We start from the raw sequence: 27,176 nt of genomic DNA on the forward strand, positions 1-27,176 counted from the left end.
GATTTTTTGCTAGAAAATCTATCATTATCTTTAAAAAAATCTCCTATTTTCACTTCAATAATCAAGTATATTTCATCTAAAATAGACTTATTTATATTCAGTTCGCTGTGATGCAATAAAAACTATTAAACTAATTTTAATTTAAATGTGATTGTGTTTAAATCTTTTTTTTTAAATAAATTTTATGCCATAATTTCTGTCTCAAGCCAGTTCAGTTTCTAATTTAAGTGTATAATGGTGCCGCTAACACAAATGACTACGAATGAAATGCAAGCTTGCTCATTTAATGTTATCCTTGGTGTGGTTCTTAGTGTAATTTACAGTATACTTATCAACTTATATAATTTAATATTTTCATATGCTGTACATGTTGTTGTTAATGCCCACGCCCCAAAAATGTAAATTGTCTCTTCCGAAAGAATTCGTAAACATGAGAATGCTACTCCTTACATGGTTAACACCTTTTGGTTACACCTTCACAGAGAACTGATAATTAAAACAGATCACGATGGTCAACATAAAATTCAATTGTGCACGATCTATCGAAGTTATATCCGGTGCAGACACCCTGTCATTAACAATAACAATCTGAATGCAGTTAACTTTTTTAAAGTTATTTTATGAGGTGAGTGGAACGCCAGGCTGTAATAATCTAAGGAACAAAGCCAAAGAATGTTCTCTTTTATTACAATACCAATCACCGGCAAACTCATGTTGTAGATGTGTGCTTTGAGTTTTTTGGCTTTCGATTGTTGCTTATAATAATGATGTATCAATCACTTTCCAAATACGATAAAAACAATATGAGGATAAAATAAAGGTAAAAAGCAAATATCGATAAACTATTACATGTTCTTTTATAACGTTGACTTTGCTGAGATAGAAAAGAAAAGAACAAACACCATTATGTGATCACAATTTTTATTTCTTTTCTCATAAACATGGCTATGAATACATACAAAATGTTAATGTTTCTAGCAGATAGACATAAAACATTCAATGTACAACATCAAATGAGCTGTCACATCTTTCTAACTACAGTATGTTGTCCACACCATGATATCAAAAGAAAACATATTTTTAAATTAGATTGATGTAAAAACATTGATAGAAAAATATAGCATGCATGCAATATTGATCATGTTTTCACTATATAATGGTAAATGGAATGTTGAGTGAATAAAAAAATGAAATTCAATTGTAAAAATATATGAAAACTGGCAACATTTTTGTGGATAAAAATATTTTAAAAATCAATTATTAAAATAAAACATAAAACTCATGGTTAAAATTTTAAAGTTTCAGCTTTCACACTTTAAACAAATTAGTTTTATGATATATCATATACATGTATATATAATTGATCTGTGATAGATATTTTTAAGTATATCATACACAAAAAGAAATATGTCGAGTGTTGGTAGTTTTACCTACAACCTTGCTGGGTCACTCACTACAGTAAGCTTGTGTGTAGTTATTTTTCAAAAGAATAACACAACAATTATGATCAAAATGAAATGTAATATGTAATGAGAGGTGGCAACTAAGAATAATGTCTAACCATAAATGATAATAATCTCTTTGAATATTATTTCTATATTACCTACTTATTGTAAAAAAAACTAAAATATTTTTTGTAACCCTAGACCAATAGTGTTCCTACGCTACAACATCTAATGACATTCTTTGGTAACCATGGTGATACAACATGCAAGGAAATTAAAATTTGTATAGGGATGAGTTAATATGACGTCATCTGTACGGAAATTGAGACATTCCTTTATAGTCATGTTAATCTCTTAGCTTCTAGTCAAATAACAAGCTTAAAATATCTACAACTTAAAATAAATAACTTTATCTTAGCTAAAATAGCACTTAAGTTTTGAAATATCCTTTTTGTTTCAGAATGGAGCTCTACTGAATATGATAAAAACATACTTGATCTACAGAATAGTAACCAAAAGAAAATGACTTTGATTTTTAATAATAAATAATAAATTTCTAGGGGAGCTCTGAGTATCACAATGTCTTATTAATAATTATACCATTTGGTTTATTTTGTAATAGTATAAATGTAGAAGCATAGCAAGAAAGTTTAACTTTACAACTGAATGTATGTAAATGTATGTAGTTTGACTACAAAATAAGACCACCTTCCTATTGACAAACATTTGTTAAATATCTAAGGGAGGTAAACTGTCATTATATACAGATTGTAGATTTGAATAACCTCAAGAGTTAGCTCCCTATAAAGAATTTGGTGTCATATAAATTAGTTTATCTGGAAACTTAACTTTCAAAAAGACCTTTGTACATTTATGTAGGTATAAAATAATAAAACAGATTCTATAATGTGATGAATAATAAGATATAAGACAAGGTCATTGTGGAGACATTAATGTAAATCAAGAAAATGGAGCCAACAAAATGGACACTTTTATTGTGATATTTTGCCTAATGTTTGAATACACAACCATAAATTGACACAAGAGCTGAAGGTTAACAACAAGTGGCAAATGAAAAAAAAATACACTGATCACAGATATGGTTTTAAAACTCTAATACAGTTTAACAATAATAATCATGGTGTATAATATAATATTGTTGTTTAAACACCTATACAATGTACAAGAATCACTGTTAATGGTAACATAACACATCTTGCAGGACAACAAAAACTTTAAATAATCTGTATATTTACATCAAGGTCAAAAAACTAAATATGTACAATTGCATAAAACTTCAAGTCTATCACACTCCCATAATCAATATTTAAATTATTTACAATATAAGAAACATACTTGTATAGTAAACTCCACAAATATTAATATCCAGGAGACAGGTGAAACATTATCCCAACTTTTCAATATCCTTATAACCAAAATGTCTGTACTTAATGTATTTAACCGATGCCTCACATTGTTTAATGTTTATCAGATACATTTAAAATGCAATTATTGGTATATAAAAGAAGTTAAGTTAATTACAGAAATTACTGGATGCATTTTGGTGCAAATCAAGCTTATCATTATAAATGCTTATCAATAATGAAATTATCACTTATCAATAATGAAATTATCACTTTATGCTATGAACAATATATGCAGAACAGCTTACACAAGATTATGGTAGAAGCTGGCAGGGACCAAGGTAAATGAATGAAAGAATCATGACATAAGTGATATCAATACAGGTAGAGTTTACTATATCTCTATTATTCATCATTATGGTAATTACTAAAATATGATAAAATTTTGGAAAACTACATTTGATATGTTCTTTTAATCAAATTTCATCCCATGATACCAAAATGAAATCTTTTTTTTTACAACAATCTTAATTTTGTATGTTCTATTTTTAGATATTTAATTCAACATTTACTTAATTACCCTTTCATTAGAACAAAAGTTTGATCAATTTTAGTACAGGATCTTTATGAATGAAAAGAAACTTGAGGATATTGTAACTTGGCATATATAGCACATTAATTAATTAACAAAATAATAAAAATAATGGATGGAACACAATAAGTTCATGGACGGAAGTATGAAAAATAACTATTATCTAATAATCATTAAATGTCATGTATACCTAAAGCCAACAGTAAAAAGTCAGTTAGTATGTCTTTGTTCCCTGACCAGACTTAATACTGCTGACTTCTAATATGACTATTTTGATCCTGAAATAAATAGCACAAAATATGAAATTCAGTTTAGACTAGTCAAAATTAAACCACGTTCATTTGTAAGTAGTCCAGAAAAATCTGTTATTTCACTTATTACCCATAAATTGTCCTTACTTGCTAGTTAATGATTTAGCTTTTTTTTAATCAATCAATCAAACAAATGTTTTATGTACAGACAGTGTAATACTGATTAAGTTTGGCTTTTTTTCCTGTCTTCTCCACACTGGCCGGTGCAACATGGTTAAGCTTCATTTCAGCACTTCTATCTTCTTTAACATTACAATGTATTTTATTACATAATATTCATCACACACAATGTAATCATTATTGTAAAAAGGACCTTTTCAAACTGAAGTGAAGCAAAACCCTCCATGTCTTGGTTTGGAACATTGTGGCAATCTTTTAACATAGTCAAGATTTTATTTACAATTATTTCATTTTGTTCATGTTTAACAAAATCAGTTGGATTAAAAATGACATATAAAATGTGCACTCTTGTCTTGTAGACATTATTGTGTACATAGTATAACAGTGAAGTGTATGACACAAAGTAAACACCCTGTCATGAATATCAGGGCATGCAATGAACACGTCAGTTGCTGATTTACAATAAAATCTCCTTCAACGTAATTCTTTTCTGTGACACTGACTATACTGAATCCTTACAATTTTCTTTTTCAAGATTTCTTGATAGCAGCAAGGCCACTTGATGTAATGGTACCAAAATTCTGTGTATAACTACCAAATACAGCCTTTGGAGCACCAGAGGAAGGGTTGTTGATTGCATTGCTAAACTGCTTACGGCCGTACACAGGTTTCTGTCTTGGCTGTGATGCAGAGTTTGGTCTTGAACCCGGAACCTACAATATCATTTCAGGATTTCATTCATAATTTTCAAATTACAAATATATATTTATATGTTAATAATTAATAGAATAAAACATTACAATATTTATTTTTCTATAAGTTATTGAGGGTGTAACAAAAGACAATTGTAACATTTTTCTTCTTTTGTAACTTTTATACAATAATCATGACTCCATATTTGGGTTAACTATATAAATCCTACACTAGTATCTACATGAATTTTATTTGATAAAACCAAAATAAAAAGTACTTCCATATCAAACTATAAATGGTTATTAAAAACCACAAAAATTGAAATTAAGAAGTGAAGTGAAAATATACAACAGACCACAGTGTGCTATAATTTCATATGAATGTTAAATACAAGTAGAGGAAACAAAATGTTCACAATATCAATGCTTGACAGTAATATTAATATTTGTGCTTTTTTTTTTGGTGCTATGTTTACACATCATACTTAGAAACAAATTATAGTTATCATGTAGCAAAATCAAAAAGACTATACATTTAATGTTGTCATTTTTCATTTTTTTCTTGCACTACTGCACTTAATTTTGCATAAAAGTGTAACAAAATGAACACAAAAAAATATCACATGGGTTTAACAACAGTCTTTCTACATTGCTGCATGAAAAAAAGCTCTTGCCCAGGAAATTTATCAACTTGTTACAACAACATACAGCCATGGTTAGTCCTTTTTTGATTTCTTCCTACTTTCGCCTTTTTTAGATTGTAATTCAGCCTTTTTATGCTGTAATAATAGCATGATTTTAAATGCAACAATTGAAGAATATTGAAATATCAGTAAAAATATGTAAACTTATCAGATATACCATAAGTAATAAATAAAACATAGATTTTATAATACATTATTAATTGAAACAGGCTTTTATATCATGTATGAAATATTACTGTTACTATCATCCATTAATTATATCTCTTCAAAAGTACATTTTTTTTCAAAGGAAATATTACTATATACATATAAATTTTTTTAAGTAAGATATGACAATGTTCTTGAATAGATCGAAATGGCTTGTCTGCAAAATTTATCATTTTTTATGTTCTTGGTATAAAAAAGAACTTGACCAAAACATTATGTAAGCCTAATAATGATATTCTGTGCTATTATTATTATTATGGTATAACCAAGCATTAACGATTCATGTGTACTGACAATTTTTCTTTAAAGTCACCATCGGAATATAATTTGAAAGTTAACTTGATCCAATCAAACCAAACTAAACCTAGTCTTTGACCTTCAACCTTCAGTTATTGCTATGTTAATTTAGGACCGATATAATTATGTACATGTATGTATATATGTCAAAATTATCGTGGTGACAATTCTAATGAATTGAGCAATCATGATGTATATATGAAAGCTTTTGCTCCAGACAGATTGGTACCATAAATGAAAGCTACAGCAACTCTTCATTCAAAAGTAATGAACAATTCTCTATTCAGCATGCAAATTGCAAAGCACCTTTCCAATCTAACTTCAATGTCTTATTAAGACACAATATGGACAATATACATGAAACCTGATGTATGATTGATTCATTATGAAGCCCTCCTAGACAGACAATGTAACCACTAGAAATGATGCCAATTTACAAGAAAAGGCTTGAAAAATTACTGTATGGCCCCACAAACACTTTATGTCAAATGACCACACCACAAGTTGGACTGACATTAAAGACTTTTTATACATATCATTAAATATTGATCTGGATAAATATGCTTACAAGACAAAAAAATAAACTATGCTTACGAGACTATCATGCAGCAAATTAGTGGTACATGTATTTACAACTAGAACTATCACTAAATGTGATTAATACCCCCACAAGACTGCTTCTGAAATGAGGATGTTACTTGTAACAGAATACCTTGTAAAAGAATTGAAATATAGAGTTATGGTTGTGGGCAATTAAAGATAATTGTGGTTCTTATATGTTGCATTTCCTTTCAATGTGGTTGGCCATTGATGAAGTTTAATTGAATTACTCTGTAATAAGTCCAGAAAGACAAAGAAAAGGAACAAAGGGCAATAACTCTATAAATACTGAAGATAGAGTTATAGTTCTTGTGCACTGCACTTCCTCTTATTGTGCTTGACCATTGTATGAAGTTGTTTTGAATTCCAACCAGTATGTTTTAAGTTATGCTCCTGACAAGGAAAAGCATCAAAGGGCAGTAACTCTGTATTTTGTCAAAATGGAGTTATGGCTCTTGTGCACTGCCACTTCCTTTTAATGTCCTTGACAACTGTATGAAGTTGTATTGAATTCCAAACAGTAGTTTTCAAGTTATGCTCTGGACAAGGAAAAGTAACAAAGGGCAATAACTCTGTAATTAGTCAAGATGGAGTTATGGTTCTTGTGCACTGCACTTTCTCTCAATGTGCTTGACCATTGTATGAAGTTATATTGAATTCCAACCATTAGTCTTCAAGTTATGGTCCGGACAAAAAAGGCAATGGAAAAGCAACAAAGGGCAATAACTCTGTAATTACTTAGATAGAGTTATGGTTCTTTGTGCACTGCACTTCCCCTTATTGTGTTTGACAATTGTTATTAAGTTGTTTTGAATTCCAACCAGTAGTTTTCAAGTTATGCCCCGGACAAGGAAAAGTAACAAAGGGCAATAACTCTGTAATTAGTCAAGATAGAGTTATGGTTCTTACGCACTGCACTTTCTCTCAATGTGCTTGACCATTATATATAGTTATATTGAATTCAAACTATTAGTCTTAAAGTTATGGTCCGGACAAAAAAAAAAAGCAATGGAAAAGCAACAAAGGGCAATAACTCTGTAATTACTTTAGATAGAGTTATGGTTCTTGTGCACTGCACTTTCCCTTATTGTGTTTGGCAATTGTATGAAGTTGTTTTGAATTCCAACCAGTAGTTTTCAAGTTATGCCCCGGACAAGGAAAAGTAACAAAGGGCAATAACTCTGTAATTAGTCAAGATAGAGTTATGGTTCTTGTGCACTGCACTTCCTCTCAATGTGCTTGACCATTGTATGTAGTTATATTGAATTCAAACATTTAGTCTTCAAGTTATGGTCCGGACAAAAAAAAGCAATGGAAAAGCAACAAAGGGCAATAACTCTGTAATTACTTTAGGTAGAGTTATGGTTCTTGTGCACTGCACTTCCCCTTATTGTGTTTGACAATTGTATGAAGTTGTTTTGAATTCCAACCAGTAGTTTTCAAGTTATGCCCCGGACAAGGAAAAGTAACAAAGGGCAATAACTCTGTAATTAGTCAAGATAGAGTTATGGTTCTTGTGCACTGCACTTCCTCTCAATGTGCTTGACCATTGTATGTAGTTATATTGAATTCCAACCATTAGTCTTCAAGTTATGCTCCGGACAAGGAAAATGCAACGGACGTCTGGACCGACCGACCGACCGCCCGACCGACCGACCACCGGGTGACTCCTATATACCCCCCCAAACTTCGTTTTTGGGGGTATAATAAGCAAACAACAAGAAATAATTGAAAGTATTACTTTTATTCTAAACACTAATTATTATCAAATAATAAATTATCTTCATGCAGATTAACAACACTAGGGAGGTGTTCTAACCTACTCAAAATATCTTTGAGATGAAACAACATACAGTTCCAAAAATAGATATGTATGACAGAAAAGCAACTGAAGCGGGTCTACATGTACACCTCTACCACAGGAAAATGTAATTTAGATTTAAAACATTCATTAACGCTCCATTTTGATACATAAAATGACAGTTTCATCATGTATGAGTTAGCTTTCTGAACTAACCAGTACTGGTACGATACCACAAGGATATATGTAAGCATTTAAAAAGTGGGATATGATTTCAGGATCCTTGAATTCAAAGGACTGTTACATAAAAGGTGCCATTTATTGCATTGAAGCATATGTCTTTAGGCCAGTAAATGTAAAGATTAACCTAGAACTAATTGCAACAGAATTTTTATCAACACCTCACGAAAGAACTTAATCTTAAGTGCTTACCATAAAAAGTCCCAAAATTTTGCGTTTGCAATTAAAAAGATAAGAACGATTTTATTTAGCGATTTTTTCCTTTTTAAAACATGATCCGACTACGCTACTAATACCACTAGATTTCACGCGCATTGCTTGTGACGTCAATGAAAATAAGTATGGCGGCGCCCATATTGAATCTATGACGGCTTTCCAACAACCTGCGTTTTGGAATTTTTCTAAACCGTTTGAGGTAAAATACAAGGTTTTTACTCTAAATCTAGATAGGTTTAGATTAATACAATTTTTTCAGAATGTTTTATCGGCAAATCTTTCGATGATAACGGTTAATAATAAAGAAATCGGCCAATAATTCATGCTTGCGCCATTGTGAAAAAAAAAAAAATACTTATTGGAAAAAAGCTTGAAAATACATGAAAAAAATACACCTAGACGTAAATTTTTGTGACTATTCTTTCATTTGCAATTTTGTCATTTTCTTTATAATTTATACGAAACAAAAAGAATGAATTTTGATAATTTTAACTTCGCTTGTTGAGTGATTTTTGTTCTACGAAGCAAATACGGAACATAAATCTAACATTTGATTATTATTTTGCTACTCTTATTTTTGATTTAAATTTTTCGCTTTAAATAAAGTTTTTACCATTGGTTGGGCGACAAGTAAAAAAATTCAAAGTTACTTTTTTTTGGAATTTCTATGCGTCATTATCAATTTTAATAATGGCAAGATTATACCGTTTAGTTTTGAAACTTGTTTAAATGCGAGATAATTAATGTAAACAAACACATAGTCATCAAACTGTGTCGTTATTCTGAACAAATTTTTGGTCGTTTTTTTTTTTTTTTTTTTTTTTAAATTTAGTTTTAACTCAACAACATGAAAACTTTGAAATAAATAGCAATGCAATAATATAATTGATATATTTTTACTAATAATGGAAATCTTACTGTTTTAAATCTTTAATTATATTTTGATCAATATTTGCAAAATGATATATCTGTAATCTATTTGATCTTTATTTAAAAAACCAGTGATCTTTTGTTCCAGATAAACCAAGTTCCTGGCCTAAACTTCGGCAAAGAGTCAATCAATGACAACAAAATCTTCTGTCCGTATTCGAGTTGGGGAAAAGGGGATACCAAGGATATGTGCTGCTTGGAAAAACAATCACTTTGAATTTGAAATAAATCCAAAAATCCATGTCCCCAAAAATCTTTTGGACAAAACATTATATAGCAGATACATCTGCTGAAAGAAAGTTCTGTAGCTCCCAAAATTTCAAGCCTGGATGGTGTATTTCGTGGAAACCTCTTGCTAGATAAAGTATCTTAAATAAGAAAAAATCTTTTAATACTATTTTGTTTTCTAGATTAAAATTATAAAAGCACTACCATGAAAATATATAGATAGTGGTGATCAGTGGGCATAGAAATTCGTCTGCCTGGGTTACAAATTATGAAAGCTTTCGTCTAAAGGGAGGGACCTCGTGTTCTAATACAATCATTGAAAAATTGTAACAGAGAAGCATTTAATTTAAAAGGACGGCCCAAAAATAAACAAAACAGGAAAAGGCCCAAAATTCCGGAAAACAGGGACATATCAGACAGAAATCCGGATCCCCGCTGATCTTTTTCCGGGGGACTTTTAAAGTACTTTACCATTACTATTGCCTTAAATTTTTTGAAATAAAACTGTCCCAAATGTGCCCCCAAAAGGGTACATTTGCGAAAAAATAGATAAATTTAATAAAAAGGTGCCCTCCCTCAGCCCTGGAATAAAACCCAGGTCCCCATTCACATTCCAAACCCCTCAAACCTACTGAGTTTCCATCAAATTGAGTTTCTTCTTATGTTGTATTTGTATAAAAAAAAAGATCTGACGATGATCGACAAAAGAAGGTCACGGTCATGTAACCTTTTAATCAGCCAATCTAGTGGCCGCTTTCGCGTTCACGAAAATGGAAGCACTTCTATTTTCAAGCCGTTGGAAACCAGACACGTGTAATATCAATTTAACATGATTTCAAGACATTACATTTTGACAAATATGACGATGCCTTGTGACAATTTTAAGATAAATGGGCAATAACTAGATTTAAAAACGTTTTTGATACCGAAATTGATAGTCTAGAATATAATTTTTCGCAGCAATTATATTTCTAAATAATCTACTTCAATTTTTTTTCTAAGTCAAAAATCCAAATTCACGGACCGACATAAAAAAATTGTCCTGTAAGATTTGCTAAAATAAGCCTTATTAATAAAATCCAAATAGGCTAAAAGTCGAAAAAGAGTGACTGGAATTAGATCTAACATGTTGTACAACATAAGAAGGTAAGGATTTTCCGAAACTTAAATTTTCAGTCAATTGGGCAGTTGGGGCTAATGAACCGGGCGATTCCAAACAATGATACAGGATTGAATCATGAAATCTAGCGGTCATTTGCTTTGGTGCCACTGCTCTGGCATATAAAGAGGAAAGTAAGGGCATTTAGTACTGGTCAACTGGTTTGCATCCTGCACAGGTAATGGCGGCGGTGACTCAGCGTGTTCTGGTGAATTCAACTTTGACTTACATTAATTTTTGAAAATAAAGTTAGAGTGTCTGTGCATTGCCATTTGTTACTCAAGTCAATAAAAGGGAATAATGACATGTGTAAAATTTAAACTGGTACTTTTATATGAAATCAAATGTACGTTACATGTATAATAATCTTTATTTGCATTTTTTAAATAATTGTAAATGGGGAAAAATAAAGTTATTTTTTCTTTTTGAATTGACCAATGAATATACTTGTTTTTATTATAAGTGTAAATTTTTTTGAGATTGTTGAGCAAAGTATTAATCAATTGTTATATGTATAGAACTTTGGCAAGTTTGTTAGTATAGCAAGGAACAAAATATGGTAAAAACAAGATCAACAGGAAAAGGCGGGGTTCAATGAACGGCCTAGCAGCTTTGGTTTTACAATGTATATGCAAACAACCGCTCAATTAAAGGGGTATTACCTTTCGAACATCTTAAATTAATAACATTAAACTGGTCTCTTTACTGATTTATCATTTATATTGCTGGGTGGGGCGATAAGGTCCGTTGGCTTTACACCACAAAACCCTCTTACCCAATATAGGTTTTGAAATTGAGCCATTATAAAGGGGCCATATTTCTTTTTATGTGAGTCGGCTATTCAGCTTAGATTGTTTTAAAGCTCAGCTGGCATGAAATAATGCAACACGAAAGTGTCTGTGGTCAAATCCATTCCACTAGGTAAGCTTCTACACAAACAAAATATAATTATTTTTCAATTAATTTATTAATAACTTCAAGAAATTCAGCCAATGTTTAATTATCACTTCGTGATTGTAAAAGAGGACTAAATTAGTTTGAATTTCTTGAGTCTAAGCACATCGCTAAGCTCAAGCAGGTGTGGTGCCTTTGACACCTGGTGTTTTTTTAGTTTGTATACCCGCGGTGAGTCAAGTCATCTTTCATAGTTCTGGCCATGTGACCAAATTAGCGTTTGTAGCGCCTTAAAATCAACCAATCAAAGAAAAACTATTCTGCAACAATACCATGAGTATGTCAGTAACTCGAAACAGACGTTGGTATGATAGCAGTAGCTCATGAGGCTCTTACGTTATAATTGCATTTTTTCGTGTGTTATAAACGTTCCTTTGAAAACCTTAAAGTTGACTTGATGCGTTTTGTTGATGAAATGGACAGTTGAAATCGTATTAACATTAATGATGTTATCAGGAAACATTCCTGTAATATATAAGTTATACTTTTTTAAAATGCATTAGTGGGTGGGGTAAATATTTTTATGCAGTTTTAGTAAAAAAAAGTAGGTAATCGTATGCTTACTGCATTTTTATTGATTGTCATTTGACACTATAATTTTTAATTACGTTTTTTGATATTGTAATGATATATTTGATAAAATTTTACAATAAATATTGATATGTAAACTGACTTCCTGATTCTGTATATTTTTTCATGAAATCCAAGGTATCATGTAATAAAGGCATTATTTTCTAAGCAATGGCAAACAGCAAACGTTCGGGACTTTTTATGGATAAATGTACATACATACTAGTTTTAGAAAAAACCCAAAATTTTAAAAATGGCAATTAGTTCTAGGTTGACCCCCCTTTAGGGTATATTGACTGGGGTAAATTTTAAAATTGACTTTAGATATAGAAAATCAAATTTTCCCCAAAATTTTTAAATTTATTTATGTTGATCAAAGTTTAGTTAAATTCATCACCAAAATTTGTTTTTGGTTTTTAATTTGGAAACAATAAATTTAAGAAAAAAATAAACTAATCTTTTAAATGATTTAAAACTTTAAACTTTTCCCTCAAGTAAATACTAATAGTAACTTATTCTTTTTTCATATTTTGCCTTTCTTTATAGCCATTAAAAGCCTATATTTTGGGAAAAATATGTTTTAGACTTTTTCCCGTTTTTTAGATATTTCCTGGGTTTTTTAGACATTTCCGTTTTCTTAAAAACGCAAAATTATTAAATTAAACATTCTTAAACATTGGGACAATAAAATTTTATTTTTTCCACAACAAGATTTTACAGTAAATAAAAATAACTTTTTGTTTTCATCTTTTTACTATCAAAAAAAGGTTTAAAAAAGCAATAGTGAAAGAAGGGAAAATTTATTTTCACCAAAGTTTTGGTTTAAATTTAAAACTTACATTAAAAAAGGGGCCGATTGGGGGGAGAGGGCTCCCCGGGATTTAAGGGCCCCCCAGCCATGATTTTATCTAAAAGGTTTTAACATTTAATAAAAATTTTGTTAATTATTTCAACATTCAGTTTTAAACATGGGAAAAAAACATTTTAGACGTATTTGTTTTATTTCAACAGTGCTTATTTGGGCAAAACAGGACCTTTTTTGGCTATTTCCCCGGGGAAATTTGGGACAAAAAAACCAAAAGGGTTAAAAGTTTTTGCCAAGGGAAACCTAAAAAAAAGGGAAAAAAAAATGATTTTACAAAATCAGCAAAGTTTTTAAAAATTTAAAAATTTTTAAAAGTTTAAAAAATTAAAAAAAGTAAATTTTTAAGCATTTTAATAAAAAAACTACAAAAAATTTTACTAGCAACTATTCTTTTCAAAATAAAGGAATTCCCGGGTGGGTTTTCTTTCTGTTCGGAATTAAAAATTAAATCAAGTCACACCACAAGCATGGTTAGTCACATTGATGACCAAGAGAAAAAACAACAGAAAATAGCCGAAAAGAGCCCAAAGAAAATGATCTATTAATCCTAGAAGACGGAAAGCAGGGTTACTAAGTTATATTGGTATTCAAACTTTTCTCCAGTTAAAGTAGTTAAGAAAATTAATGTATTATGCATACAAGAATGCACTTAAATCTTTCAGTATAAATTTAAAAACTTTAATATCCGAATTTTTTAAATTACAGCTCTACCTTTATTGCAATAGAGATATATAGTGATACACACTTTTAACTAACACTGTTAGATGAATATTTTTCTTTTTTCAATCTTGCATGCTATTTTTTGTGATGTTTCTTATTTTGTCAAAATTTCTACGAGAAATAGAACTTTGATGCTCAATGTTGCAATAGCACTGAATAAATAATTTATTTCAAGTTAGTGTAGAAGAAAAAAGTTTATGAAACAATGGTGGTTTCAAAGTGTATATCAGTATTATTTACATAATTCAAAATTTACGGTCTGGCATTACAATGACTGTATTCACTATACTCTGACGATTAAAAATTACACATTAAAATGTGTTCCAAAACATGCCACATGCAAATCAATCAAACAAAACGTATGGACACATATCATACAACTATTTTATACTAGTTATTACCATTACTACAACAAAGATAATTGTTTGTCTTTTGTTACACCCATATTTATATTTCAGTAGCAGATATTTCATTTTTACCTTCTTTTTCAACAACATACAAAACACATATATTTGCTATTTTATCATTACAATCCAGAAAGTGCAACCAAAGAAACAGATTACTGTTACATCACAGGGACATATAATATGATATATTCAACACATAATATTATCATCTTGTTTTTGTAATTTCAATACTGTTACATGAAGCATGAAACATGATATGCTCTTTATGTACACATGAAGCTGTAAATAACACTTTAAAAAATGTTTGGCAATAATGAATTATGTAAAGCAGAAACATTTCAGCATAAACCTTTCATATATAACAAAAGAAGAAGCAACATATAGCTGTGTTTTTATGATAAGGATATAACTTGCTTTCATGGCAGACTTTTAAGTATATTGATTCAATTTTAAAAATTCAGCTAATGAAAAGAGCAGTTTAAACACTGAGAGAAAAAAAAATGACTAAAAAAATTGAGTAAAAACACTGACAAAAAGAAATTGATATTCAATGCTACAAAGTTCATGAAAGGAAGCGATTTGAATTATAATAGAACTTTTCTACTGAATTTTTCTTTGATCTGTTAGAAAAACAAGTTTAAGATTAACTATTAAACCATTCAGGAATATGTTGATTTTTTGCTCTAATTTAACTGAAAAACAGATCATATTGATTTTAACCAAACATTTTTTAAAGGCATATCAAAGTTTAATTAAATGACTGCAATGCCATTAACAATTTGTTTTTACCTTAAATTACAAGAAATCAGACTTACCATTCTTGTACTATTCACCATAAGACCGCCACTCTTCTCATCTCTTGTGATTATTGGATTGTTTTGTTGTCCGTATGCACCAGATATTGGACGCCCTGGTCCTCTTGTACCAGCTGGGGCAGAAGCTTGTCGACCTCTTGACCCTGGGGGATACATATCCTGCAAATAAAAAAAAACAACAGTAGAATTGTGAATACCTACAACCTCAGATATCATTACAAAAATTGCAAAAATATAGACAGATCCCATTTGAAAATGGAAATGACTTTATCCTTAACATCTTGAAAAGCTTGTTGACTAACACATTTTTAAGAACTTTAAGTTGTGGCAGTTCAAATACATTTAGTTCATCTATTCTCTTTAATTTATCTTTCTGAGCTTAAATATAATAGTTTAAATATGATTATAAACATTCATTAATGCGTATTTAAAAAAAGCTTGACAAAATATGACTTTGCCACTGCAAATGCTTTTCTGGTTAGTGCTAAACTACAGTACAGATCTAGTTGGTAAAAAACAAGGTATCAATGTTTAGTCAATTTAATCTTGAATACAATAATGAGTCTAATGAAAGATAAACAAAATTCAACTTAAAAGACAGTGCAATGGATTTTAATTCAAACATAAGGTATACACTGATATCTAATGTATACATTTAATAACACAAAATTTAGCTGTTTATTTCAATGATTCAGGCTTTCTTAACTGGAAAAGGAATTATTCATAAATAAACAAAAGTTCCTGAGCTAACATTAAGATTAAACTTAGGCAATTTAAATAAATAGTAAAGTTAGATAGATGTTAGGGTTCAAAATCTAAGTAATATAATAGTATACCAGTTTGATGTATTAATTGTAGTTATAAATTATCAAGATCACAAAGCTCTAGCCAAACTAAAGCTTGGGATATATAAAGCAGTGTCAATGTACAGTAGCATATATTAGCATATTAACTGTAAGCTACCTTCTTTTCTAAGCTACAGACAGCAAAGTAACAATAAGCCATCAGGATTTTCTGCTTTTATCAACAATTAGTAATTTAAAATAAAAAAGATATAATTTTGACCCATACTTAAGTTCAAGTAAAAAACTCTTATTTTATAGAATGATCACAATCTTGTTACATAAGCCTATGACATTTCAAAGATATGGGGATACTTTTTCTTCATTTAATTTTAATTTCCCTGTATTCATATTCTTAGCTCAAAATATTGCAAGTTACTGCAAATAAATAAATTTCAAAGGTATAAAATGGTCCCAAAAGGGGTGAATGTTATGCAGAAAAAAAGTTTTCAAAGTGTAGAAAATCCCTTGACCTAACTCACCTTTAGCATGTTGTTATATGACAAAATGTTGGGACTAGTCTTAAGGAGATAGGAAATTCTTTCTCTGTTCAGTAAAGTAGACACTCTCTGTTTGACAGATATTATATTTATGTTTATGATTAACATTTTTCAATGTTTTTTTCAGAAACAATAACCAAGATCTTACATAATTACATAATAACAATAGAATCAGAAAGTATCAAGCACAGAACATGTAATCTGTACAAGGAAGTTTTAAAAACCAACACAAAATTTAGGACATCTATGGAGTTAGCACAATTTCTTATAAAAGGAGATTCAGTGACAAAAATTAATTTAAAACTCAAATAATAGATTTTGACTGCTTTACTATTTTACTACATTAAACAGTCTCATATTAAAGTGATATCTAAATGTCAATTTCATCATTCATTCCAGCCAGAATTTAAATATGTAGTATATTAAATATTTACAATTAAAGCACTTTGCATGCATTTCTGAGAAAGTTAAAAGCACATTTAGGGCGTAAGTTTAAAGTGTAAGAGAAAGAATATTAAACAAATGTAGATGGACCTTGTGGTAGTGGTAAGGAATTTAAAGCAAGTCAGTATAATGACTTTGCTGAATATATGTATAGTAAGCGTGCACTAAAATAAAAATTCAAGTAAATGACCGTGGTACATGTAAATATGTGGAAAAACAGCCTGAAGATTTATTTGGCTATCAATCTATTATTTTTTCAAAAATCAAATGATTTTTACAGTGATAAATAAACTACTTTTGCAAGATTCATTTGGAAATCCTTGCTACTGTTTTGGGTTTTTTTTTATAAAGATTCTTTAAAAATTTCAAAAAATCTTCGAATCAATGAAAGGTCATTTACAAGATTTTATAGGTTAGTAGCCATTCTATAGTAAATCAAAGGTAAAAAAAAGTTTAGTAAGGTTAAAATGTATATAAAGAAACAATAGCAAAAATTTCCATCACAAGCTGCAGTTAAGTGATACAAGTATTCACACATACCCCTGAACTTTCATTAGTCTTTGGCCTCATGTATGTTCTCTGTTTGGTTACTGGTGCTGAAGGGGGTGGCTGCTCTTTGGTTGTTCTACCAAATGCAACTGTTGAGCAAAGAACACAATTAGTAATTGTTTAATGTAAGAAATATATACTTAAGCTGAACAAAGTTTTTAAAAAGTTTGAATTAAAGCTCACTCAATTGTTAAAAACACTTCATATATGCATTTGTGGTGCATTTCACTACTTAGGAGTATAAACATGTTGTATTTATAGAAGTCCTTTAAATGGAACAATATCTTTACTCATCTTATTACAAGGAGTAAAGCAGTCAATATCTTTATTTCTTGTTAATGTGATAGACAGAATATTAAAAACTTAGTCATTGCAATACTATTTGTACAAAATCTTCATAGAGGCTGCTTGCTTCTTATTGTTTCATACAGCTTTAATAAATTATGAAATGAGGTTTTTCCCAAAAGATAAACTAAATCACAGATAAGCACATAGTTATGACTAAATTCTATGATATGTTAGTTTACCATGACTTGCTGAGAATGAGGATTGATGATGAGCTCTGGGGGGAGGTGTGTCCGGATCCTGTCGGGCATACCGCTGCTGAACCTGCTGTTGCTGACTTGCATAATGAGAGTGAGAGTGAGGTTCTCCAGGGGGCGGTTCCTCATCATCATAGTCAGGAGGTGTGGCTTCCCTGGCTTGCTGGGCTATATGTTGAGCACTTCTAATCTCCTGACGTTTCCTTCGCCTGTCTGCCTTCTTTTGCATAATCATCTGAAGGAAAACAAGGATTTTCTTTTGTTTTACACAGAGTCTTTTGTTTAAATTATGTGTAAATCAATTTCAATTTACTACATTCACATACAAAATAAAATCATTAAAATAACATATATAAATTTTTATTTATATTAAACTTATGATGGTAAAATCCAACTAATCCTCTTAATGATGAACTACATAATAAATTAATATCAAATAGGGGAAAACTATCCAGAGAATGAAAAATTGCAATTAGTGTTTCTCAGTGCGGACTTGTATAGTTAGCCATAAAGGTTTTAACTTGTAAAATTTTATTATCTGTGCATGACCGAACTCTAGACTATAATGATGGCAGCTCAATTTTTACTTCAATATTGAAGGCCCTTCAACATAGAATGGACTATTCCCAAGTCAAAGCATGTTGACTCCTATATAAGTTGTCATTAAGTTGTCTGCAGAAGGATGAACAAAGAAGTAAAACCAATACTATTATTGACCGACTGATTAAGTAAACAACTGGTTTAAGCATACATTTAACCAGAATCATGAATATAATACCTCATATAACTTTGTTCTGTACTCATCAACCGTCAGCTGGACATCGTCGATAATGGTGGTACAACATCATAATTCAAACTGATTTCTTCCTTTGGATTATGGAACCTAGACACATATGGGTGTCTTAATGCCTCGTCTGCTGTTATTCTTTTATCAGGATTAAAGTGCAGTAATTTTTTACATAAATCTATTGCATCTTTTGGAGCATCCTCAATCATGTCTTCTAATGACTTCTTAGGTCTGAAATAACAAAAATATATTATATGGATGTATGTATGTTAATGATATACTGTAAACTACTTCTAATATCAATAAATAACAAGAAAATTTATATAAAATATCCATATATATAAAATAAATAAAGTAAATGTATGGAGTAAAATGTTAAAATTTATTTTCATCAACAAAACTGGTTAAATTCTGAAACGTTTTACGGTAAAATATTTAGACTGAAAAAAAAACAACAAAAAAACAATTGTTCTTTGATTTGTTCCACTGCACACTTGCATATATATCAATATTTATGTAATAAATCTAACTATTCCAACAGATAACATTTTTGTGTATGCGAAAACTTGATTATGAAAATAGAGCTATTATTTAAATATCAACCATCTTCTTTCATCCTGCTTTCAAACAAAGTCTAAAACTCATGAGACCTTTTTAATTACTATGAATAATAATAATGCCTGGATATTATCATTTTATTAAATTAGAAAGTATGTTCTCACCTGGTAGCAGCCTTGTCTAAAACTGATGAACCATAGGCTGATCTAATGCTGGCAATATCTGCAGAAAAAAAACAACAAAACCTTGAAGACACATGTTGTACTACATTTGATACATCAAAGCAATTGAATATGATGTGATATTCACTGGCAGATGGCATTTTGACAAAGGTGACAACCTGTTTTCAAAGTTTTCCTAAATTTTTAAAGAAGTATATTGGTTGATCTTGTAAAATATGAAATACTTTTACCGTCCAGTTTTGATTTTATTACACTTTGAAAATATCAGGTACCATATTTATTACTAGATTTAGCATTATTTAGCCAATAAATACCTATATAAATTAAAAAATCAAAATTAAACACTTATTTTCTTTCAAAATGGGACATGAGAGATACATGAATAATGTTGAAAGAAAAAAAGAAAGAAAAAAAAAGTTGACCCTTCTGGGGATTGAACCCTTCAATGTAGTTAACAGTAGTTCTAGCCTATTTGAATACTCTTCAAAGCAGAGGTAATGCATTAGGATGGTAATACCTTAAAATAAAATATCAAAATACATTTGCATTACTTAGCATAATGCTAAAATTTAATCTATTTTTGGTCTGGGAATTTACATTACATTTTCATATGGTGTTAGGACAAATCATACCTTCTTTTGATGGTCGAGCTATTGTTGCCATTATTTTCTCTATCTGATTAATGGTAGATGAACCAGGAAATAATGGTTTACCAATCAGCATTTCTGCCAATATACAACCTAAACTCCACATATCTACTCCTTTTGTATACCTTAAAACAAGCAAGTGAATCATTTTATGCAACATTTGATTTATTGTAACAGAAGTTAAAAAACCTCTCCCAAGGTTTAATTAGGGAATTATTTAAAATAAACAAACACTGAGCATTTAAAACTACTAACATATTAAATTACTGTAATGTTTAAAAAAGTATTAATCAATATTGGACAGTTATTGGTAGAAGAACAATTTGTTTGTATGTTCACCCTTACCATGCTTAAAATCTTTAATGGACGTGTCCATCTATCAATCTGGCCTTGATTTTAGTTATCTATTTTAGATTTTCATATTAATAACTTAACATAAGTTAATTGAGCTGATATACACAATGATGTTTCCTTTCAGAAAAGCTAAATGTTATACAGGATATTGTCTATCAATATTTCAAACTATTTAGCGCTATTTTGGTTCTTGATATGATGAACATGGGATGTAAGTCACCTCTCTTTGGCACAGACAGGGAAGACACAGTCTTATCGAAATTTCTTTGCAATTAACTATTAAAAAATAGCTCACCTATGAGATGCTAGTAATATTTCTGGGGCTCTGTACCACCGTGTAGCTACATATTCTGTGAGATTTGGATCCCCTGTTTCTGAGTCTATACTTATCTGTGAGAGAGATCTGGCCAATCCAAAATCACATACTTTTACCATACATTCACTATCTAACAGGATATTTGAAGGCTAAAAATAAAAATAAATGTAATTTATGTACAAGTATATGAAAGCAGGCTTATAACAAAGCAATTGCATACAGGTTATACTCAATACGTTCTCTATTTAACCAGTCATGATGTGGTGACATGAGCAATTTGCCAATGGGCATCTGACTAGTAACCAATGGACCTCTAGCTATGTTGGTTCAAACCTCCATCAGGTGCAAGCCATTATTTCCTTGGGCAAGAAACTTTACATTCACTGCTCAGTACTGTTTGTTTCCAGGAACAGATTCGAAATTGTGTCTATATATCTTGTCATAAATGTAAAGAGCAGAATGTTGGTCAAACAAAGCAACAAGTGTCTAAACACATGAATAGCCATAGGTTTGATATCAACATTTTTCCAAATCCAATTCTTTGTTTCCTTCCAAGGTCGCTACACACTTTGATAAAAGCAATATTGTATAAACTATTTCTGCTTATAATAAGGAATTCTTATTAAAAGAATCATACTCGATTCATAAGCTTATCACCTTATCTCCTAATTGTGTGAATGCAAAAGTTGTGTACAATCAGTGTTTTTTTTCAATTGTCAAAACAACCTGTGGCTTTCTGAAGGGGAAATTATAGCGCGATAAATCAGAAAAGGGGAAAATCAAATTCTAACAACTGAGAATGGTTTACCCACACATATTTTAGAATATTCAATTTCAATCATGGTAAATAGCAGAGGCTATCTGTAGAGACAGCGTTCTGTCTTAAGCTGATATAAGTCAGCTGCTGTTAAGTCATGGCTCTAGTGAAAAATTTGCAAAGGGCATTTTAGGGGGAAAATAGTAGCATTATACCTATTTAGGGCTAGGGGAAACAGCCTTTATTCGGCTGTAAAATACAGGGGAAAAAATCAATGACAATGCATAACTTTGTCATCTTTCAAGAATATTGTTTGGCCAGTATATGTTTGTCCTCATGTCAAGGTTTCTAATTACAATTCTAGCAAATTTTCATACAGATCACACTTTTTATTTTTAGACTTTTAAAAGAAAATGTTTCTTACCTTCTGATCTCTGTGTATGACATTCCCTGAGTGTAAATATTTTGTTGCTTTAAACAGCTGATACATAATGTAACGTTTGTGTACATCTTTTAATATATTTCCTCTCTTAATAACATTGTGTAAATCAGTTTCTGGAATAAAATCATGCAAGAAATTTATCAGACAAGGATAACAGGATATAGGGAGTAAAAGACCACATCAAAGTATGCTTTACTTTTTTTTCCAGTGGGGACACTGTCACATAAAAATGGTTCCTTAACTGCATAGAATAACACATAATAGCTAAATCAAGATAATGTTCAAAAGAAACACACTGTCATAGAATATTTTTAAGCCCTTTTTGGCATGTACTTTATCTTCAAAGGGACTTTTCTATTGTTATAATCTTGCAAATTACTTAGTTATCAGTACTTCTCTTTGAAATTATGCTTTTATGAATATATGTTGCTACATTTGACCATTGTTGGGGGAGTTATTACATTATTTTTCTGCATCATCCTAACAGTAACTATTGATTCATTACAATGTAAAGAGTTGGAAAGTGAAAAAATCAGGAGAACCACCTATGCAAATTCTTGACATAAATGCCATTATAATATTTTCTTTCTTATTATACAATAGAATTTAACAAAATACATACCCATAAATTCAAACACAAGGTAAATATCCTTATCATTTTCAGCTTTTATAACATTGTGTAACTTTATAATGCTAGGGTGATCTCCAAAGTCCTGTAAGAACATTATCTCCCTAAAAGTTCTTTGTGCATCTGTCTGATTTCTAAAAGCATCAAATATCTTCTTGACAGCCACCACCTCTCCCGTCCTTCTGTCAATTGCTTTCCAAACAATGCCATATGCCTGAAATTTAAGTAAAAAATATATTCAATTAGCCCAAGTAATTTATTTCAGGATTGGAAGAATCTTAAACAGGACATCCTAGAAAGCAAATGAAACCTTAGCAGTCTGTGAATTTAATGTATAGTCCAAGCCCAAGGCTATCAAAAACTTAAAAAAGGACACCAAAGACAGCAAACCAACCTTAGAATTCCAATACAGAACATAAAGCCTTAAAATTCTAAAGGTTAAATCCCAATCAGACCCCAGCTTGTATATGCGTTCCTAAGTATGGTCTCCCCACACCAAAACACAAATAGATCAAATTGAAAATGTCCAAAGGTGAGCAGCCCTATGAATCAAGATGTGACAGATGTGCTTTAGCTTCACAAGACCGGAACTCAGACATATAGATGCTAGGTTATCCCTTCCCTACAAGATTCACCATGATAAGGATGCTATCCCTATAGAAGAATATGTGACACCCCTCTCACGAACAACATGCCATGACCATCCCCTGTATTATAAGCTTCAGAATATAATAAATTCTCGTTCTTTCCAAGCAAGTTTTTTTGCAGGTTGTGGAAGCAGCGCCATCCTTAATAAAATTTACATGCAAAAGGGGAAGAAAAAACTTTATACAAATTCAATGTTTGAGGAAAACTGCATGATTTTAAAGAATATTTCATGGGGAAGCCGCCCTTTATTGGTCCCTGCTATAGCAATAAAAAAGTCCTGCCTAGACTGAATGCAATCACCCGCCTAGAGCAGGTCAGTCACAGTCAGTGCAGCAATAGCAAGTGCACTAAACATGTCTCACCATAGTTTTTCAGCCCCGTTATATTTAATAATAGGAAGTGGCTAGCCGTACGGGTCCGTACGGCTAGCCAAAAGTTCTAGCCGTACGTGAGTCACGTACGACTAGCCAGGACACACTGTATTGGCTAGCCGTACGGCACTTTTCAAAATTATATGGTAGTCAAAAATGCATATGTTTTTTATGACTTTAAGCCAGGATTTGTACAAGACACAGCAATTGTCTTCGTATGTTTACTTTTAAAAGATTAATCGCCTTGTCGGCTAGAGTAAAGAAAGTATACGAATACAGTATTTTTTGTCATCTCAATACGTCGAGAAAAATAGCGTTTGGTTGCAGTTAAATAACATCAATTGAAATAGTTAACAAAACGTTGATATTTTTTTGTTTCATTTAGTTTAATTTTCAAATAATAATAAAAAAAACGCCGAAGATAATTGCGTCAATTACCGACGGTATAGAAATTTGTCCATTATGAAAGAAAGTTTGCCTTAATTAAGGCTTTTAATTGATTGTGCTTTGATGTTCGATATTTAAAATTATCTATACTGTATTTGAAAATTATTAAATTATTTTTGCTTTTCACCGTTTTTTTTCAGTATTCTTTTTATTTACTTATTTATTTATTTATTTAATTATTAATTCCCCTCCGATCATTATTTATTCGATCCATGTGCTTAATTATCAAAAATGATTTAACAATTCATCTTTCATACAAATAAAACAACAAATCATAAGCATGAAAATCAAGGACGTTATAACTTAAAACATACAACTTAGACACTTTTATCAAAATACATTATACAACGCTTGTTCGTATTCATTTTTTTACAAAATGGCGGAGCATCTTTATTAAAGTGTACACACGAGGACAAATGCAGAGACTTGATTAAAATCCTCGTTTAAAGACACAAAATAACATATGCATTTTCGACTTCCATAAAATTTTGAAAAGTGCTGTATAGCTAGACAATACAGTGCCTCCCGGCTATTAGTACTGTACGTGACTCACGTACGGCTAGAACTTTTGGCTAGCCGTACGGGCTAATATTCTTCTATTTTAGACAACTTTTTTAACACTCTTCACATTTTGACGTGCAGACATGTCTATGTACTCTCGAGGAGTTTGACATTAACGGAATATAGCATACTCCAGTATAGTTAAAAAATAAAATAATTTGCATGACAAATCAATTTTGGAACAGGATAAGATCTACTTCACTTTTCAGAAAGGCGAAGAGTTCATGTCCTATAAAGTTGAAAACGGTTTCTTAAATAAATTTTAAGAATCATATCAAATAATTGCGCTCAGATGGACATATCGAATAAAAAATGTTGAATTTGACCCGGTAGGTAATTCGTGCTTGAACACATCGATTTTTTTTTCACTGAAAATATGTTGAAATAAACTGGGAATGAAAGCCAATAATCGGGGGGAAATCGTGTTATCTATTATTTCATGTGTCCAACTTACTCCTTTCCCCAATCTTTTCTTGATTTCATATTTCTTTGTGATGTGTGGTTCAACTTCCGATGTGCTCATTTTGACTAAATTTCATTCTACGACAACAGCCATTTGACCTGTTAACACATGAACAAGTTTAGCTACACGAATAAAGTAGTTCTAAGACGACGGCTGGATACGAATTACTGTATTCCTATATCGTCTGTCTATGTCATAAATAAAATAAATGTACATATATATTACTGACTTCAGGAATAAGTGTTCTTCTAAATTACATTTTGATTATTTGAAACGATTAGGTGTATGGATAAATTTGAAAAACTACTTTCTTCACTACAATAATTACGTCATCAAAACATGTGCATTTATGTGCTGTTACCTAGACAATCAACCGAAAGTTCAAAGTTCATTAAATGATTGAACACCACTAAAATGTCCATTCTATTTAACTAGCATATATAGTACATGTACAGATATCGTTTCTTCTCTTATTTTTTTTTATATTTTGTGTGCCAATACCACAGTCCAATCAAGAAATGCGCAGTGAAATCTCACCTGTTTATAAAACGACACTTGTGGCGTGTGGACCAAACATATAAAAATTACCGGAACAACATAATTATGCCCATATCACAGCATATATATTTTGAATAGTTATAAGATATCATTTTATAAATCTATGATACTGGTAAAAAAGCGAGAAAAGTTTGTAAAATGTATACACATGTAGATCTAAAACTGTATAATAATATACAAAATAATATTATTTTAATTGAGACAACAGCTGGCACATATAAATAGAGGATATTGAATGAGTGTAAGTTCAATACTGAATTTATTGCACGAGTTGCATAAAATTATGTTATGCGAGCCTCTGGCGAGCATAATATTATATCATTCAACGAGTGCAATAAGTTCAATAATGAAATTACACGAATTTAATATTCTATTTATCACATACCCAAAATAAAGACCATTTAAAGTGAAATAAGAGTCATTTTTCATTGTCACTCCTATAGTATAACGTTAACATTTAGCGCATCTTTACACTATTTTTGTATAACGCTAATGACGTCACGTCAAAATATATGCACGGTCGTGCAATACCATATTTACGGAGTCGTAAAATCAGCACGAGTGTGTGATAAATAGAGCTAGGATATATTGAATTAGTTTAAGTTCAATACTGAGCCAGAGGCTCGCATAATATAATTTTATTCAACTCGTGCAATAAATTCAGTAATGAACTTACACGAATTTAATATTCTCTTTATCACATACCCAAAATACAGACCGTTTAAACTGAAATAAGAGTCATTATTCATTGACGCGCCTAAAGTATAACGCTAACATTTAGTGCGTCTTTACACTATGTTTGTATAACGCTAATGACATTACGTCAAAATACATGCACGACCGTGCAATACCATATTTAAGGAGTCGCAAAATCGACACGGGTGTGTGATAAATGCATTTAGATATCTATTTCTCTGGGTTTCAACTCATATAGTGAAAAGAAAAACTAACTAAAAATTAAGGTACTCATTACCCGAGACAGAAAGTTACATTTAAGTCCCAGTCATATGTACCATATTTGGTTCTGTTACATTTTTTGTTAAACATTGTAAATTCAGTATTGAACTTACACTCATTCATTATTCTCTATTTCTGGGGCTTTTAAAAAAAAAAACATGGCAAAACAGCAAGTTTAACTGTTTAATTATGGAATGCGGGGATTTCGAATCATTTCGGCCCCAAGACGTATCGGCCTCAAATTACCCAAGACGTTTCAGACCTTTACCAAATCGGCCCCATATTTAGTTAAGAATAAGTCTTACCTTTACGTGTTTTATGCCAGAATTTTAACAGCATTTCAAAAAATGAATGAAATGAAGGCATGAGAGAATGAATTGAATAAT

At 30.7% G+C, this 27,176-nt stretch overlaps 1 protein-coding gene across 1 annotated transcript; it reads right to left on the reverse strand.

The window, feature by feature from the left end:
* Positions 1-904: 904 nt before the first annotated feature.
* Positions 905-25,417, reverse strand: LOC132716710 (extracellular signal-regulated kinase 2-like). The gene is given in 12 exon segments (XM_060700034.1): positions 905-4,545; positions 15,238-15,396; positions 17,564-17,661; positions 18,100-18,349; positions 18,893-18,942; positions 18,945-19,132; positions 19,624-19,681; positions 20,274-20,413; positions 20,938-21,107; positions 22,140-22,270; positions 22,780-22,999; positions 25,267-25,417. Coding segments are annotated over 12 exon segments (1,716 nt in total). The 5' UTR covers positions 25,336-25,417; the 3' UTR covers positions 905-4,362.
* Positions 25,418-27,176: the final 1,759 nt, after the last annotated feature.

The sequence above is a fragment of the Ruditapes philippinarum genome, unplaced genomic scaffold (genome assembly GCF_026571515.1).
Source record: "Ruditapes philippinarum isolate M1 unplaced genomic scaffold, ASM2657151v2 ctg515_1_1_1_1, whole genome shotgun sequence".
Classification (NCBI taxonomy): domain Eukaryota; kingdom Metazoa; phylum Mollusca; class Bivalvia; order Venerida; family Veneridae; genus Ruditapes; species Ruditapes philippinarum.